The following is a 19,475-nucleotide window of genomic DNA, read 5'->3' on the forward strand; positions in this document are numbered from 1 at the left end:
GAACTGGGGACCCCTCAGGCATTACGTTTAGTTTGACTCAGTTCTACAGGTAAATATTGTGAAAATCTACAAGCTCACAACGCCCCGCACTGCAAGTTGTGTTGTGCCTCTATCTTGTATCTTCATTTATATTTGACAATTTGGCCATTAGTTAAAGGGGGCGTGACACGGCCAAAACAGCTAATTATGGCTATCAAATTAGCTATTTTTTTTAATGATGTCATGTACCCCCATGTTAAATTATCCAATCAAATGAATTTATTGTAGTTACTGTAATGAAAGTAGTACTTTCTGTACAGTAACGGCAATACATTAATTTGATTGGGCTAATATGGGGGGAGGGGCGGAGACTCGCGGAGTCAAGTATCCATATGATTATCTTTTGAAACTGCCCCAAGAAAAGCTGTCCGAGGTGTGTTTCCGACTTTCTAAACCAACTTTAAAACTATCAGTTCTAGGGGTAAAAATTGTATAGCTTTCGCTATAAAATCAATGGTTAGACCGATAAAAAAGTACATGTCTTCTTCAAAAAAGGTGTCAAAAAAGGTGTACGAGGGTCAACACGCTTCTCCCCGTCTATGAGATGGTTTTGTCGGCCATACCCTGCTGTCTCTTGCCCTAACCTGACTGGAGCACCAGAGTAGACCGACCGGAGCAAGCCATGTCCTGCTGTCTCACCGGAGCACAGCGGCCAGACTGAGGTCTGTGCTCCGTGGCTCATACACTCTGTGTGTGTGTAGTGTGTGTGTGTGTGTGTGTGTGTGTGTGTGTGTGTGTGTGTGTGTGTGTGTGTGTGTGTGTGTGTGTGTGTGTGTGTGTGTGTGTGTGTGTGTGTGTGTGTGTGTGTGTGTGTGTGTGTGTGTGTGTGTGTGTGTGTGTGTGTGTATAGCTCTCGCAAATAGCCGTGCGGTGCAGCGTTAGCCGGGCTACACGCTAACAACAAGCCATCACGTTGTGCGCGGCACCGCACGACGGACGAAGTATACATTGCGCGGCACCGCACGACGGACGAAGTATACATTCACTACTAACTGATACGGCCCCGCCTCCTTTTCAGACTGTTTGAAGAAACACCACGTGACCTACTGTATCATAATGTTAAATTTCGGCCGGTGTCGCCACTCCTTTAATATAATAATACCAGTAAGACGCCTAAGGGTGAAAATAGGTCGCACAGAAGGCGAGATCGCACAGGACGGAATTCATTATTAATATATATTTATTGTGTTTATATCATCACATTTTTACAACAATATCAAATATGTTAATGAAGATTGTAATCTCTCTTTTTCTTTTTTTTTGTATAAAATACTGTGGGTCATAAAGAGATATTTCACTTTCAAACATGTTTTGGGTCATTTTTAAGTCTACTCTAGCTTTTGTGTTTCACCCAAGATAGTTTTTTTGGAGCTGTGTGGAACACAAGCTCCCCATAGGCAGCAATGTGTGTCCTCACCAGAGTCTCACCAGAGTCTGTCGTCAAGAATGAACAGGATCTGCGCATGCGCGGCTTTACCACACACACACACACACACACACACACACACACACACACACACACGGCACGGGATCTAGTACACGTAAAAACAATCAAAAAGAATATAGAACTAGAACACATAATTTATAGATCTAGAACACATAGAATTTATATATAGAACACTTAGAATTCATAGATCTAAAACACATAGAATCAAAAGCATAGATCTGGAACTGCTCAAATTCACAGCTCCACTTCGAACGAGGTTTGATTTTTTTAAGTTGCTTGATTCATAACTTTCCTATACAAACCTATTTATTGCATCTTCAAACTCCATATTAGCCATGTTAGATTCATTGAAAACACCTGTCCTTGGTTCTGTGTGTGTGTCTCTCTCTCTGTCTCCTTCTGTGTGTGTGTGTGTGTGTGTGTGTGTGTGTGTGTGTGTGTGTGTGTGTGTGTGTGTGTGTGTGTGTGTGTGTGTGTGTGTGTGTGTGTGTGTGTGTGTGTGCGCGTGTGTGTGTGGGCGTGTGTGTGTGTGTGTGTGTGTGGGCGTAAACAAAACCACAGGGGGAACGGCACACATTTTTCAGAAGCACAGCACTTGTAATTCGACGACATTACAATACCTTTCACACACAGCCTGGTGTAAAGCGGCCCCTTCCCCCATGCCTAGCACCATTGCATACTCCTACTTGCTGTGTAATTATTTTGATTTTGTTGCAATTAACTATTGATTCCTACCAGATGGTTATGGCTGGATTGGGTTGAGATGAATTCCTTGTGCGCGCACGGGGCCTAATGCGTCCGTGTAGACTTGGAGCTAAATTAGTCATCCCTTTCTCTCTCTCTCTCTCACACACGCACCAAAACGAGCACAGGTGCGTGATGTGTTGGGTGTTTTATCGGAGGCGTCGTAAAACCTGCATATTTCGCTAAGAACCAGGGACTTACTTTTGATGCTTGTTAACCACAGATGGGTGGAAAAGCAAAGTGTATCTCGCCGCCATTTGGAAATCCTCCAACAAGTGTGGCAAAAGAAACTGTGGAATTGTTTTATTAAATGGTTATCTTTATTATAGTGCCAAATCACAACAAGTTGTCTCAAAACACTTTACATATACTGTAGCCTAGAGCAGAGACCCGGTGAGGAAGAAAAAAAAAGAGAAGAAAAAGATAGCCCTGTATCGCTACTTTGACTCATGCCAAAAGGTTCATTTAGTAGAGAATGGTTTGTATGAGAGAGATGGTGCAGCTTGTGTTTGTGGTACCTCCTATGGGAAGATATGGGGGCCCCACTCTCACGAGGGGTGGGCAACTTTGACAATGGAGAGGGCCACCATATCCACTCCAGTGGGCCACGTTGCATGTAGTTAACTCATTTGCTGCCAAAAACGAGGAACCCGAGAATTTCGCGATGTACCACCCTGCCACGCCCGAGGAACCCGAGATTTTAAGAAAAAAAAAAAAAAAAAAAAAAAAAAAAAATGTTTTGACCCCAAAACATTTAGTAGGCATGATAGCGATCGCGAAATTGCATGTTTAACCCCCATAGCAACCCCATCTTTCAAACATGGCAGCCATCTTTGTTTACATTTTAGGAAAACATAATGGCTGCTATCTCATGAATGCCTGAACGGATTTCCATTCGGATTTTTTTGTTTGAAAGCTGTGAGCAATGTGGACACACGTGGTGCATTATCTAGGCATGGGTGTGCATGATCCGTGCACTATGAATTACATGGAAGTCTATGGAGACAGTTTGGCCTATGAGAGTACGAAGGTATTGTTAAATGGCAGCAGATGAGTTAATGTCGTTGTTTTGATACCAATGCTTTTGGGTACTTTTACTCAAGTAAATTTAGAATTCCAGACTTTTACTTGTAACAGAGTGTTTCTACATCACCGTATTGATTACTGAGTGAGTACCTTTTCCACCACTGCAGGACAACACCGTCCCCTTGTCTACCAACTGTTGGTAGTCACTGCTGCCACTTCCCACCTGATGTTGTGTGGGAGTCCCGACTGCTCCAGACCATACTCAGTAACCGCTAGCTTGCACAATGTCTTCAGACTAGGACTAAGGTCTAAGATGTACAGGTGTTCATCGTTATTCCAGTAGTCTGGGTACACTCCTCCAAATAGTATGATTTGACTTCCAACCATGCAACAGCACATGCCATACATCTTTGAACACAGCAGGCCTTTCCTCTTGGACTTGACCTCCTTCCAGGTGAAGGTCTCTGGATTGAATTTCCAAAGTTGATCCTCCGCATATCCTCCGCATATGTACACCTCTCCATTATAGACAAACACTGAATGACTATAGCGTCCTTGTGGAAGAAGCTGTGCAGAAGGCGTACTCAGCCAGCAGTTGGTCTCTGTATCAAACACTCTGATGTCGTCGTAGATCCAGCCATACTGGTTCCCATGGAAACCAAATACAAACATCTTTGTCCCGATGATCTTGGCAGAGTGTGACAATGAACTAGGTGGTGTTCTGCCTCTGGTGTTAATTAAAGACCAGACCATTGTGGTGGTGTCCAGCTTGTAGATGTCATTATTGTATCTGTTCAACCGGGACTTTCCTCCAAATACATACATTACTTTCCCCAACACACAGGCTGAGTGACCGCCTGTCCCCTCTGGAACCGTCCCGGAAATCTTGGGCGTGGACCATCTGTGGGTGTCGACATCAAATGCATAAAGCACAAATGCATAAAGCGCATTGCAGTCGTTCCCAACGATGCCGCTCCCCATTTTCTTTATATTCACAAGAATATTCACCGCCCAGATGTAGATGATGGTATCTCCTATCAGCACGGCTGTGTGGCCACCACCTTGCATGGAGGGAACCTCAGGGGTACCTTCTCTTTCAAATGCCGCAGGGGGCAAGGTCGTCCAACGCAAAAGCACAGTGTCGAAGACACTCACATCAGTTTGGCGGTACATGTAGGTCTCCCTGCAGAACCCTCCAAAGGAGTACACCTTGTTCCCCACTGGCACAGCAGCATGGAAGGACACCTTTGGATCTCCTTTCAGATGCATGGTCCAGTGAAACATTTCACACAGCGTCCCAGGACCTTCAACAGCTTACTGCCTGTCTGACCGTTATGGAAGAAGGACGCAAGCAAATCAGCAAATGACCTCTGTTAACTCCTTTGATTGCAACCAGACCTCTCTGAGGAGTCGAGGCCTACTTGACTCCTACTTGAAGTCCTATCTATGACGCCAAATCTAGAATGCTAGTCATCTCCATATTTGGACTAAGTACTGTCTGCCCAAGCCGCCTGTCCAATTGAAATGTAAGGGGTCCTGTTGAAGTAGATTCCAAGATAAAGCCGTTTCTTTGCAGCAGCAATGAATAGGAGCCTATGGAAATGACACACTTCCTAAAGATGGCGGTCGAGTTGCATCATGATGTTGTTTTCGCTCACCAGCGGCTGCCACAGAGCCTGTTTACCTGGTAACCAGGTAACACGTTCCTGGACGTGATAACGGGGCCTCGGTGCCGTAATTCCTATCACGTTCTGGACGTAATTGGCACAGGAAGTGTTAAAGGGGAATACCACTAATTTTCAACATAAGCTATGTAGTTTATATAGTACCGTAGAGCTGTTGTGTGGAAATATGCCCCTTCTGAATTGATTGTTGGGGTCATGTGATCAATGACATATGGAATGTGTACTTTTTGGCCCCACCCTCTTGACTTGTAATAGCCTGACTTGTAATAGTTTATAATGGCATATGGTTATAAGTCATGTTTCACAAGAGGTAGAAATCAATTGGCTGAAAATACTCTCCAACAACTCTTTACTTTATATTCAAGTCACACTGATTCAGCTGGACGTGAGATTCTAGTGAATGAGGCAGCCTAGAGGGCGGGCTAAAGTGTACACCTTCCATATGTCACTGATCATCACATGACCCAACAAATCAATTCTCCAGTTTTAGGCAACACAGAAGGGGTGGACCTTTTTCCTATTTCTACACAACAACTCTAAGCCAGGGGTTTTCAAACTTTTTTGACTCGGGGCACCCCTGAGTTACACTGTTCATTTTTAGAATCTTACATCATATTGGAGAAATATCCATTTCCATCAGAACTGACTGAAAATAACGTTATACTTGACGTTTAACCACTTGAACCCCAGCATCCCTATTATGGGGAGAAGGTTCACCAAAAATAGCCGATCTACAAGCTTGTAGATCTGCTATTTTTGGTGAAGAGAGTTGTCGTATAGATAGAAAAATAACTGGTTATTGTCTAACCTCAGTGTGTCGTCATGGCATCAGGCGCAAACAAATTAGTCAGCTCCATCTATGGGCTCTTTCATATATGGTGTATACTGATGACATCAGCGATCTCCATATATGGGGATACTCTAAAAGGGACAAGGACTGATGGCTACAGTACAGACATCTCCATATACAGTTGGATCGGCGTTGCAACGAAGGTGTCTGAACCTCTAGTAAACTTAAATCGGCCACTTAAAATGTGTAGTCGTGACAGCCATACGTGCGTGCGTGCGTGCGTGCGTGTGTGTCAGACGGATCAGAGCAGAGCTAGTCCTCTGGGCCGTACATATGGTGATCCATCTGGGGACAGCAGAGAGGGACAGGGCCATTAGTCTGCTCCTTAAGCTGCTGTTCTGTCTCCAACTAAACTCTCTCTCCACAGACACACACACGCAAACACACACTCTCACTCACCTCTAACGTGCAATTTTCTCCTCTCTCTCTCTCTCTTTCTCTCTCTCTCTCTCTCTCTCTCTCTCTCTCTCTCTCTCTCTCTCTCTCTCTCTCTCTCTCGCAAGAGACGGATAAGGACACCTTGTGCCCTCTCTCGCTCTCTCTTGCTCCCTCCTCGTTCGCCCGCTCCCTCCTTCCAATGCAAATGAGGCCTAATTGGGCTGGAGGAGAAGGAAACTTGAAGTGGCCTCCGTGCGTCACGCCAGAGACCACCTTGAGCCCGACCCTGGTCTCTCACACACACACACACACACACACACACACACACACACACACACACACACACACACACACACACACACACACACACACACACACACACACACACACTGCTCAGTCTGTTCAAGCTGTTGCCCATCCGCCCGATTGTTAGCAATGTTTTTTCCCCCATTTCTTTTCTGCAATGTGGTTGTTTTCTAATTAGACCAAGACAGCCTGCTCTACCGCTCGTGTGTGAAACACGCGCACACACACACGCACGCGCGCGCGCGCACACACACACACACACACACACACACACACACACACACACACACACACACACTTCACCTACATGCAGCGCCAGGTGGCCGGTTTGCCCTAGAGGTTGGTAGACTTGGTGGGAAGACAGCCAAAACACAGGTGATACCCCCCCCCCCACACACACACACACATACACACAGAGACGCACAGACACACACAGAGGCACACCGACACACAAAGTGGGCCATAAGGCTTCTAAACTCTCCAGTCTCCACGTGTTTGTGTGTGCGTGCGTGCGTGCGTGCGTGCGTGCGTGCGTGCGTGCGTGCGTGCGTGCGTGCGTGCGTGCGTGTGTGTGTGCACGGCAGGTCTGCTGGGCAGGCTGCTGCTCGGCTGCAGCAGTACAGCCACCATGCACACGTCATTGGTTTGAGCAACTTCACTGCTCTGCTGGTTCTGCTGTCTGTCTGTCAGGCAGGCAGGCAGGGAGAGCGACACCATTACGCTGATGTATTCAACATGTAGGCTACATACAGCCAACTAGACGGTGTGTTTGTGCTAGTGTTGTCAAAAATATCGATTTATCGAAAAGTATCGATTTTGAATATAGTATCGATTTTCAATATGACTTTTCCATAGTTTCAATAATATCGATAATATCGATATTATCGATAATATCGATAATATTGACAGTTTTTACCTCTCTCGTTGGTTTACACCAACATTCATTTTATGTGTGTCCTTCCTACTTTGGCTTATTCCTAGTTATTTTAAAGGCCTATTTGTACTTGGAATGTGAAAAAATCAAGGGCAGGCCTTTAAAAAGTGCACTACCATCTACCTCAAGAAGTTCTGTATTTTTCTTTAAATAAAAATAAACATTTTTGCAATGAAATCGCTTTGGTTGCGTGGTATCGAAAATGGTATCGAGTATCGAAATGTTTCAAAATAACTTATCAAAGTTAGAAATCCAGTATCCTGACAAGCTTCTTATCTCCGTATTTTAACCTTTTGTGTTTCTTTCCTAGATCAATTCTCTACTTGGATCACACTACAGCATCTCAAAAGTGCCTTACCTTTTTGTATCTCAAAAAAGTAGCAGATCCATAAGTGTGAAGCGCGGTGTGAGGTGACTCATTTTGAGCTTATCGATCTGCTACTTTTGCTGTTTTTGAATTCTGTAAAGTGACTGTTTTGGAAATATGAGGTTTCCACCAGAAAGAGACAATGTACTTGCTCTACTTACTTTACACTCTGCCGTTTGAAATATTAGAGGGAACATTGTCCCTCCGGGCTACAGGCTATGGGCCATAGCCCGGAGGGGACAGTCAAGTTTTAACCCATTTAGGCTTAGAATTATTGACTGCTTTAACCAGTGAAAAAATAGCAGATATACAAGCTCACAGCGCGGCACCGAGTGCCGCGCTGCGAGCTTGTAGATCTGCTATTTTTGAAAAAGTCGTGAAAATGTGTGAAAATCTTTGAATATATGTATTTTCAAAGCGAACGTTTTGTATCTCAAATTTTGCTTCTGGGTGGTCCCTGGAACTAAATATTTTGAGATGGGGGTCCGTGGCCAAATACATATCATTTTGGGGGTCCTTCACATGAAAAGGTTTGAGAACCACAGACATAGTAGTCTCTCAAGAACAGACTAACTGAGCTCCAGTTAAGTGAAAAGGACCTTTTCTTTATATGGCTGGCCGGATTGCTGACATAGAAACATATGTTTTTTCCAAAAATCTTAGAAGGATTCAAAAGACACTTATAGAATCGGGTCAAAATTCTAATTTTCACGATTTTTCAAAAATAGCAGATCTACAAGCTCGCAGCGCGGCACTCGGTGCCGCGCTGTGAGCTTGTATATCTGCTATTTTTCAATAGTTAAAGCATAAAATAATGAAACACAAATTGTGTACCCGTTCTGAATGGGTTAATTAGCTACACTCGGTTGGCAGGCAACTGAGTTAAATCTCTGCCAAAGACGTTTTATTTTAATTTTTTCATTCTTAATAATGCGGATATGAAATATGAAATTGAAAACCCATCCAGGATGGGAAAGATAAGAAGAGTGTCTAATCTCTCCTAGCTGGGATGGGTTTTTACAGCTTTTCAACTGATGACAGATTAAAACATTTCTGAAAGAAAAAACACTTATAACCACATATTGTAAACCAGGGGTCTTCAACAGGGGGTCCAGGACCCCTAACTGTTCCTCAGAGTTACTACAGGGGGTCCTCCAAATCTCCCAATCCTTTTTATATTAACAACTTGAACCCTAGCGTCCATATTCTGAGAACTTTAGACAGTAGACACAAATAGCAGATCTACAATCTACGATCTACAAGCTCAAGGCGGTGTGAGCTTGTAGATTGGCTATTTTCGGTAAAGAGATTTGGTCTAGAGGGGGGAAAAAGAGCAGACTAAGTACAGAGTAAAAGGTCAAGTTTATTAAGTATTGACGGTTCAAGTGGTAAAATATCTGAAAACACAAATTGACATGAATCCAAAATACATCGATTGTGCTGTCAAACAATGAAACTATATGGAATCTATGAAAAGGTTGTGGGGGTCCCTGCTTCACCTCTCTCTCTCTCTCTCTCTCTCTCTCTCTCTCTCTCTCTCTCTCTCTCTCTCTCTCAACAAAAGGGTCCTTGGCCTGAAAACATTGAAGACCCCTGCTGTATTCATGGGCAAACATTTGGCAAAAATAGCTTGTAGAACGTTTATTTTTTGACAATACATGAATGAGATCTGAGACGAATAATATAAAGTAATGATGACTTTAATAAGCCTTTTTTTAAACACAGTATGTGTTGTGAGCTTATATAGATCTGCTGATTTTGGTTGTGTCTAAAGTTACTTTAAGATGAAAGAGTATTTATTTCATATTTTAACTTAATTAAACATTGAATCCCGTTGGTTCCATTGGTCATTATACACTGCCGCAGTTTTCATAATTTTTTTCTGGTCAGTAAATATAGCTATTTATATTTGTTGATGACATTAATTAATGTGTCAATATTCAATGCTCTGTTGATGAATAAATAGAACCTCATTTTTAGAGAGCCCATGAAATCCCCCAGGACCTTTTTGTGTTCCTAAATGCTTTACTGTACCTGTGTGCTGTATATATATTTTGACTAAAAGTATTCAATCAATCAACATATACTTTTGTTGAGTCCCCCGGGGTTTACATGTGGACCTTTCTTTTCCCTCCACGTCTTGAGCTTGCAGGTTAGCTATTTTCGCCGAATGTTCACTTATTACAGCATGGCCAGATTTAGGGATTCTAGGGTTCGAATGGTTGGTGGAAACCTCATATTTCGTCCAACACTGTTAATTTGTGTGTGTGTGTGTGTGTGTGTGTGTGTGTGTGTGTGTGTGTGTGTGTGTGTGTGTGTGTGTGTGTGTGTGTGTGTGTGTGTGTGTGTGTGTGTGTGTGTGTGTGTGTGTGTGTGTGTGTGTGTGTGTGTGTGTGTGTGTGTGTTCTCTTTATCAGGTAAACAGGACTACAAGAAGACCAAGTCATCTCTGAAATTCACACGACTGAAAGCGGAAGCCAAGAGAACTAATACTAGTTTCTGCAAGGTAAAAAGACTGTTTGTATGTGTCTGTCTCTCTTTATTCTACTCAACTACAATTATTTGAAAACTTAAGTTTCAATCTACTGTGTAGATTTAGGTTATTATTACAAATCATTCCAATTAAGCCCTTTACAGGGGTTGACACTAAGGTCTCAGAGACACTAAGGTCTCAGAGGTCATGTTCTACTTGCCCTCGGGTCATGGCCACTTTCGGAGCACGGAAATAAAAAAATCAACCTCACGTTATGTCAATCACGTTTGCACACTGCCGCCCGTTTCGCGCACCACTCGGTCCCTTGCTCTCTCTATCTCTCTCTCTCTCCTTGCCCTGAAAAACGCATTTCGCAACGAAAAACGCAGCAGTGTGCAACCACCTTTAGACGGTTGTAGTCGGAGATATGATTCTCTTAGCACACAAACGCTTGCTTGCAAGCTGGCTGCACACACATGCTGCTTAGTAACTTGTGGATATGTGTCCCTGCAACGCATCGCTGCAGGGAGGAAACTTCGGAAAAGCAGTGTTGTTGACCACCAGCCCAGGAGTTTGTTCTGACTCTTTGAAAACAAAGACACAGACAGAGAGAGGCGGAACACTTGTCTATAGCCCCGTTCAGCGTTCAAGTAGGCTAACTAAACATATCTTATATTATGTTACTCAAAATGGCTACCTGCCTGGTCGGGCAACCGGGTAGCAAACTTCACCTTCCCGACCATATTATTTACCTGCCTCGGGCAGTCGGGCAGACGTTAGTGTCAACCCCTGCCTTTATATAGGGAGTCACAACATTTCGCATCGTGCCTGCGTTGTGAGCTTGTAGAAAAAAGTTTGAAACATTTGACGCTTGCTGAAAATAGCCGATCTACAAGCTTGTAAATCTGTTATGTTTACAGCCGAGCTCAACTAAATATCAAATGTCTTGTCTTTTAGTTCTACTGGATCTCTTCTCCACTAGTTCCTCCCTAGTCTCGCGTAGCCAGACAACTATTCCACAATCTCCGAATGCTATATAGAGTCTGGAACTACAGCTCCTGAACGGAGAGTAATGGAAGCTGGCATTTCCTTTCAAGAAAATATATTTTAAAGTGTCATTTCTGCTAAGCAGCAAGCTAATGCTTAGATGTTTTTTTTTTCTTAATATATTTTATTAGGATAAATGTGCGCGACGTGAGACGCAAACGGAAGTGGGGAGGAGGCTTCACTTCCGCTTTAACCGGGTACTCATCATTCTTCTTACGTTACCCCAGACTGTATGACGGGAGCATTTCCACAGTCAGGCCAACGCTAGACTAGTTCCTCCCTAACATTTTTGCTAGTTTTTATTTGTTGACAAAAATGTCAATATACTTCGTCTTAGTTTTAGTCATCATAGCTTTTGCTTTTATTTCGTTTTTATTTAGTTTTCCTCAGTGACAAAAGGTAGTCGAGGAGATCAACGCTGGTGTAGAAACAGTTTCTCTCAGTCTCTCGGGGGATGAGTGTGTGCTGTCTCGCCACAGCGATTAGAGGCTGTTGTTCAGACAAGATGGATGACTTCAGTGTTTATCGTTTAGGCCACGTATCTTCCCTCATGCGAGCGAGCGGGACCGGGCTTACTTGATAAAGCATTTCACTGTTCAAACTAGGGATGTCACTAACGGTTTATCCAGTAACCGGTTAGCCGTCAGCATAAACCGGTTAATTAACGGTTTTTAATTAATATTTTTTTAATATATTTTTTTTATTATTATTTTTTTTTTTAACCCAAAATTGTATATATAAGTACACAGAATTAATGTTGGTAGACGAATGGTAGACATTTAGTTATGCTCCTTTGAAAGACAAACAAAAAAGACGGATTTAACAATAAAAATAAATTGTTCTAGGCTTAATCATCAATAAACAACAAGCATCGCCTGCGCGTTTCAACAAGTGGTCGGCGGCGGTGCCTATTCTGCCTTTCAAACAAACAAGCTCTAGCCTAGACTGAGCATTTTTATTGAGAACCATTAACATGACGACGAGTTCTGTTTTGTACGAGTCTGTTGACTCGCGCTGCAGAGAAAACTCTTCCGAGATGAAAATAGCAGATCTACAAGCTCACAGCGCGTCGCGTTCTGCGACTCACGGCTTGTGATTGAGCATCGCTGTTGCCTCATGTCGCTGCTGTATTTGAGAAAGATACTGTCGCCTACACTCCTTTCCTTTTGAAATGCTCCCAGACCGAAATACCTCTGTTGGCTACGTGTTCTGTTTTGTGTATTCCGACGCTCGTTGTCTGATCCTCCCCACACTGTGGCACAGACCCCACTACGTAACACTAAAACAGCTGTTCTCTCATTCACTGTTCGATTGGACATGACATAAGACTACTTACTCTCTTGCGCCTCCCAGAGTCTGTTTGACAAAATCACATCTCCATAGCCAAAAACACTATGCAGGACCAGGAAAATGCGATCATATTATTATGACAATTAACCGTGAAACCGTTAAGCATGACCGGTTATTTCTTAACGGTTGGCTAACCGGTTAACCGGTTAACCGCTGACATCCCTAGTTCAAACTGCTGCCTCCGTATCAAGGGAGGCATTTTGTGCTTTACGCTTTGTGGTCTCTGCAAGTCCCTCAACAACGACGGTTGTCAATCAAGGAAAGCATAGTTTTAAGTGACACTAGAAAAAACGTTAGTGCCTCCGATTGTGTTTAACATTGCAGAGATACATTAATTGGTTGGTTAAATAACTTAAAGAAATTAACTAAAAAAGAGATGTTTAGTTCAAAGCTGTCATCTGTAACTTTTAAGTCCAACCCAGGATTCAAACCCAGGTCTCACGCAAGGGAGACAACATTTCTGTCGCTCATTCAGGAGGCAATCGAGGATGGGATGCTGCCTGGGCTTTGCCCAAACTAGTGAAACATCTACAAGCTCACTGTGTGTTGCTTTGTGCTAAGTTGTGAGCTTGTAGATCTGGTACTTTTCTCCCCCTTTTTTTCCCTGGAAATGATTTGATTTATTTTTATGAAATACCTTTGAAAAAAATGTCAGAATAGTGATTTTTGCTTTTTTTTTTTTGGAAGTGTTTTTACATATTTTTGTCCCAACCCACTGTTTGGGAAACCTACGTGTGTCCTACGTGACACCAGGGTCTAAATGTCTTAATGTAAGAGTAGGCAGCCCACCTCCAACCACTGCTGATGTGGCCCATAGTTAACTTGTACCAACCTACTGTACCATACAAGATGTGGCCCATAGTTAACTTGTACCAACCTACTGTACCATACAAGATGTGGCCCATAGTTAACTTGTACCAACCTACTGTACCATACAAATTGGATGAAATAATGTATTCTCAGATGACCAGGATGAAGCGCCCGGAGCCAAACGGTCCGGTTTTAAAATATGCGACACGCGCGCCCTCATTAAGCACGTCTTTAATCCAATTAGAGTCGTCCATATCTTGAAATATTTATACTTCTCATGAATAATTCATTTTTTTTCTTTTTTACACTGAAGATTGAATAATTTTTCCGAGGTGGGATTAAAAATACCTCAGAGATGAGGATATTAATCCCACTTATGTTAAACCTCTCATGCCCCCCCCCCCCCCCCCCCTCCATTGATATTCTTAGCCCCTCCCCGGTTCACAGGGATGACTTTTTTAAGTGTCATAACGTTATTATTTCGCTGCAAACTCTGCAGGACTACTCTCTCTCTCTCTGCAGCTGAAGAATTGATAGTTAAAAACCAAATCTGAAGCAAGTGTCATCATCACATTGCAGGTTTACAGGTGTAAATCAGTGCGTGAAATTGTTTTTTGTGCAGGCTCTATCATTTTTGTTGTTTTCAGAGAGAGAGAGAGAGAGAGAGAGAAAAATCTATATGTACATGTATGTACATATAGCATAATAAGCAGCAGGTATGTACAGAACATAAGGTTAAGACATACCGTAACCTGAAAACCTTTCTTCGGAAAGGGAGGCAATATACTCTATAACTACAAATTGACATCATTCCGAGCTTCGGAACTTTCTTCAGAACCAGTGCACCACCAGTTGTGCTGACTCGCCGAACTGTAGTTCGAACCGGGAAAAGTATGTGTTGCGCTTAAAACTGGCGTGGATTTCGCTGCATAAGACGGGCCGTTCAGGTACAGTACAGCAGTGATACTCAACCTTTACAGGCTGTGACCCCCAAAATAATCACATTTTAGCTGGGGACTCCGCACCCTGACAAGCACTAAGAGTTGAGGCATTACATTTTGTATGACACGGTTCTATTGTGAAAATAGCAGATCTACATGAGGCGTTGCGAGCATGTAGATCGGCTATTTTCACAAATTCTTCCTCTAATATTTGACAGTTGGCCAATGTTTAATTTGTCATTTTAGAGGTATTAAAAAGTCCTTAAATTGTCACTTTAGAAATGTGCAGATACACTTAAACTTTATGTTGGTTTGTTTACTGTTGAGTGAGAAAACAACATTGCACATAAAGTTAATCATCTGGGGACCCCCCAAAATAATTTGGGGACCCCCAGGTTGAGAAGCACTGCAGTACAGTACAGTACAGTACAGTACACTACAGTACAGTACAGTACAGTACAGTACAGTACAGTACAGTACCATCAAAAGTTTGCGCTTAGTGATAGCTCCCAGCATAGGAAGCACAGCCTGCTGGCATGTCTAATTGGCATGCTAGCCTTCTGTTCAGCACTCTGCAGTTTTCCTTTTCTTTTCCTGGGTCTAGTTTAGCCACCAAGCCTCCAAAAAGTGTAGAGGAAGCGCTTATGGATTTGGCAGAGGATACAGGCTGCAGATAATGACTTTGGTTCTCCCTCCCTGCTGTCATTTTGTCACCGTCAGGCCTAAAACCCATTATCTCCATATTTTAGTAATATATCATTTTTTATGTGTTTTCGTTAATGAATGACCGACTTGAATGCCTTCATACCAGGGGTCTTCAACGTTTTCAGGCCAAGGACCCCTTAGTTGAGAGTGAGATGAAGCAGGGACCCCCACAACCTTATCATAGATTCCATATAGTTTCATTGTTTGACGGCAAAATCACCAGTGTATTTTGGATTCATGTTAATTTGTGTTTTCAGATATTTAACCACTTGAACCGTCAATACGAAACCGTCAATACGAAACTTGACCTATCATTCTGTACTTAGTCTGCTCTTTTCCCCCTCTACACCAAAGCTCTTTGCCAAAAATAGACGATCTACAAGCTCACAACGCCTTGCAGCGCGAGGCGTTGTGAGCTTGTAGATCGGCTATTTTTGACTAAAGTTCCCCCGAATATGGACCCGAGGGTTCAAGAAAAGGAGAAAAAAACATTCTATCACTCAACGATTTGGAGGACCCCCTGTAGTAACTCCGAGGAGCCCCTAGGGGTCCCGGACCCCCTGTTGAAGACCCATACAATCTCGACTCTGTCTCTCCTCTTTGATCCTATTAATACAGACTGGCAAATGTGCTTAAACTCCACACATTTTCAGCCTTATCTACATATAATTGGTCCTCACTAAAGCTCCTTAAGATTATAAGAAGAGCTCGGTTTCACTGTCAACGCACTCTTGTGTCTCAGTGACAGGCTGCTGAGTGGGGACAGTTCAGAAACATGCCTACCGTTGACCTCATCAATGGAGATTCCTAATAGAAAGTTAGCATGCTTCTTCTTCTTTTAGTGTCTTCAAGTCATGTGGTTATATGACAGTTTCCCTTTTATTATTCCCCATTATTATTGAACTCTGCAAGATCTTTTAACTAATTTACTGGTCCAGGCCGCCGCAGTTTGACGACCTATCCTTATTTTGACACTGGATGGTGCTGTTCGCTAGCTTATGGGTCAAGCTTGACGCGGAAGCAGCCATCTTTGGAGTGGATCAACGCGAATGGACAGGGATTATTTTCCAATTCCAGGACACTCGTGCGTATCTTTTTGAGGGCTCTGCGAGCAAATCGGAGTGACGCAAGGAACGACCAAAGTCGAAAAACAATGTTGGCAGTAAGTGTTAACTCATTGATTGCTAAGGCACGAGTTTCCCGAGTTATTACAGTAGTCCCAGGCTGCCACAGCCCGAGTTTCCCGAGTTGGCAGAGTTTTATAAAAAAAAATCCAAAAATGCCTAAAATGTATTAGGCATGATCGCAATCGCGAAATTGCATGTTTAGCCCCAAAAATGGCAAAATGTTTGTTTTGTCTGACTTTGAAGGCTTCTATCTCATGAATGCCTGAACGGATTTCCAAGCGGATTTTTTTGTTTGAAAGCTGTTAAAAAATTGTGCATTATCTAGGCATGGGCATGCACAATCCATGTCATTAGGCACAACTATCAATATAGTACAGTGCCCCCAAATCAAAGTGACCATAAATGCTAGTTAGTGCAACAAGTATGTTAGTCCGGGAGCCGTGGGGGTGAACGTGGTTTTGTTGGTAAAAGTTTTTTTCTCAACTGATTCTTGTAGCTTAGGGTCACTTCTTAAGGATTCAAGAGGGTGCCCAGTGATATACCTTGAGAAATTTTAGTTATTAACCCCTTAATGCCCAAACCGCTAAAAATCCACCCAAAATTGAGTTTTATGGCATTTCATGCAAATTACTTGATCTAAATGCATAAAGTTAGCTTTCTACAGTGTTTATCCATGAAAGTGAATATGTACAGTGCATTAGATTTAATATTTATGCATTTTTAAATATTAACCCCTTCATAACCAGAAATGAATCTTTAAAATTAGATATTGTGAAATTGCACATGCACATGCACAGAAATCAAATCAAATGCATCATAATTATCTGCTTTCTACTCCTTTCAGATGAAGGCATATTAACCCTTTCAAGCCTTCCATATTTTAGTTATTAACCCTTAAATACCCGAAACAAAAAGATACACACAAAATAGTTGTATGGCATTTCATGCAAAATACTTGATTTAAGTGCATCAAATTTGATTTCTACAGTGTTTATCTATGAAAGTGGATATGTAAAATGTTTTTGATTTCACATTAGAACATTTTAGATATTAACTCCTTCACACCTGAAACTGAAAATCCCCTAAAAAAAATTGATTTATGACATTTTATGCACAATACTCAATTCAGATGCTTCAAATTAGCTTTCTAAGAAAGTTTTAATGTTTCACGTGGAAGTGGTCTTGGCCAAAAATCACCCTTTTTTCCCGGACTATATCCTCTTGCCTGGCCGCTCCATCTTCAGCATCCTTCTCCCAATGCAGTGGTTCTCAACCTTTTCAGGCTGTGACCCCAAAATAAGTTGAGGCATTACATTTTGCATAACACGGTTCTATTGTGAAAATAACAGATCAACATGCTCACAACGCCTCGCATTGCATCCATATATGGAGATCTAGGAGATGATCCAGTCGTCTCCATGTATGGATATCCAGGGTTTGATGAGGTTCACTGTTGTTATCATCATATATGGAGATCCAGGTGATGATAGTCAGCAGTCTTGATTTGCAAATGAATTCTGTCTTGGCCATATATGGAGCGGCCATATATGGGCATTGCCAAATATGGGCATTCCCAGATATGCACTTAATATTGATGACATCGGGACAGGCATCTCCATATATGGGCATAAAGGGACAAGGACAGAATTAATTTGCAAGTGTGTCACGTCACGTCAACCACACTAGACTGACTGACTGACTGACAATATGTCCATATATGGGCATTCCCAGATATGGGCCGGCTGTCCCAGATTGAGTGTCTGTGTTTATGCCATGGGCCCGTAGCCAATCAGAGAGGGGCAAAGGGTGACGTCATAACATTGAGGCATATATAATATGCTATGCTATGCTATGCCCGTAGCATAGCATATGCCAGATGGCCATAGATGGGCATAAACAGGCACATTTACGATAAGCTTGAGCCTTTACTTCCGGTTTTGGTCATCAACTTGATTCAATGATTCAACTAAATTCACAGATGGATGAATTGCAACTGTCAGATGTGCAAATCGGTTTTATTAGGAATGATGTCAATGGTTTGTGTTGTGTGACATCAGACCAGAGCTCTGGTCGACCTGAATAAGATGTGACACAGTTTATAAACGTCACATTTAGTCTGAGTATGACCGTGAGAAAGCCTTTGCAAGCAGAATTTACTGTGAGAGTCAGCCACAACAACCTCTACCGTCAAATGATGGACAACGGACAGCTGCCCTCATCTTCCTGTCGAGCAATCACCAGCTGTGTAACCGGCCAGCCACAAGGGGACACAGACAAACCGAGATCTTGCGATGACTTCAACACAGCCAGGAGAAGTAAAGAAACATTAGATGACCTACACATGAAAGAAAACCTCTTATGTGATAAGAGTTTCATTGTGGTATCGACACAGCATTTCCAGCATGACCACACCAAAGAAAAACCTTTCCAGTGTAAACAGTGTGAAAAGAGTTTCAGTGAGTTAGGTAACCTGAAGAGACATCAGTCTGTCCATACTGGAGAAAGACCCTTTGTTTGTAAACAGTGTGACAAGGGTTTCAGTGAGTCAGGGACTCTGATGAGGCACCAGCGTATCCACAATGGAGAAAAGCCCTTTGTGTGTAAACAGTGTGACACGGGTTTCAGTAGGTTAGACCACCTGAAGACACATCAGCGTGTCCATACTGGAGAAAAACCCTTCATCTGTAAACGGTGTGACAAGAGTTTCAGTGAGTTAGGTAACCTGAAGACACATCAGCGTGTCCATACTGGAGAAAAACCCTTCATCTGTAAACAGTGTGACAAGAGTTTCAGTGAGTTAGGTCACCTGAAGACACATCAGCGTGTCCATACTGGAGAAAAACCCTTTGTGTGTAAACAGTGTGACACGGGTTTCAGTAGATTAGACCACCTGAAGACACATCAGCGTGTCCATACTGGAGAAAAACCCTTCATCTGTAAACGGTGTGACAAGAGTTTCAGTGTGTTAGGTCACCTGAAGACACATCAGCGTGTCCATACTGGAGAAAAACCCTTTGTGTGTAAACGGTGTGACAAGAGTTTCAGTGAGTTAGGTCACCTGAAGACACATCAGCGTGTCCATACTGGAGAAAAACCCTTCATCTGTAAACAGTGTGACAAGGGTTTCAGTGAGTTAGGTCACCTGAAGACACATCAGCGTGTCCATACTGGAGAAAAACCCTTTGTGTGTAAACAGTGTGACAAGGGTTTCAGTGAGTTAGGTCACCTGAAGAGACATCAGCGTGT

At 42.8% G+C, this 19,475-nt stretch overlaps 1 protein-coding gene across 1 annotated transcript in view; it reads left to right on the forward strand.

Moving 5' to 3' along the window:
* The window catches only part of triqk (triple QxxK/R motif containing), a 54,483-nt gene that overhangs the window by 20,379 nt on the left and 14,629 nt on the right, over nucleotides 1-19,475 (forward strand). The window contains exon 3 of the mRNA XM_080734940.1: nucleotides 10,194-10,282. Coding sequence (XP_080591066.1) covers nucleotides 10,194-10,282 — 89 coding nt within the window. The remainder of the gene's footprint in view (nucleotides 1-10,193; nucleotides 10,283-19,475) is intronic.

The sequence above is a fragment of the Nannobrachium achirus genome (genome assembly GCF_963921795.1).
Source record: "Nannobrachium achirus genome assembly, chromosome: 10".
NCBI classification, from domain to species: Eukaryota; Metazoa; Chordata; class Actinopteri; order Myctophiformes; family Myctophidae; genus Nannobrachium; species Nannobrachium achirus.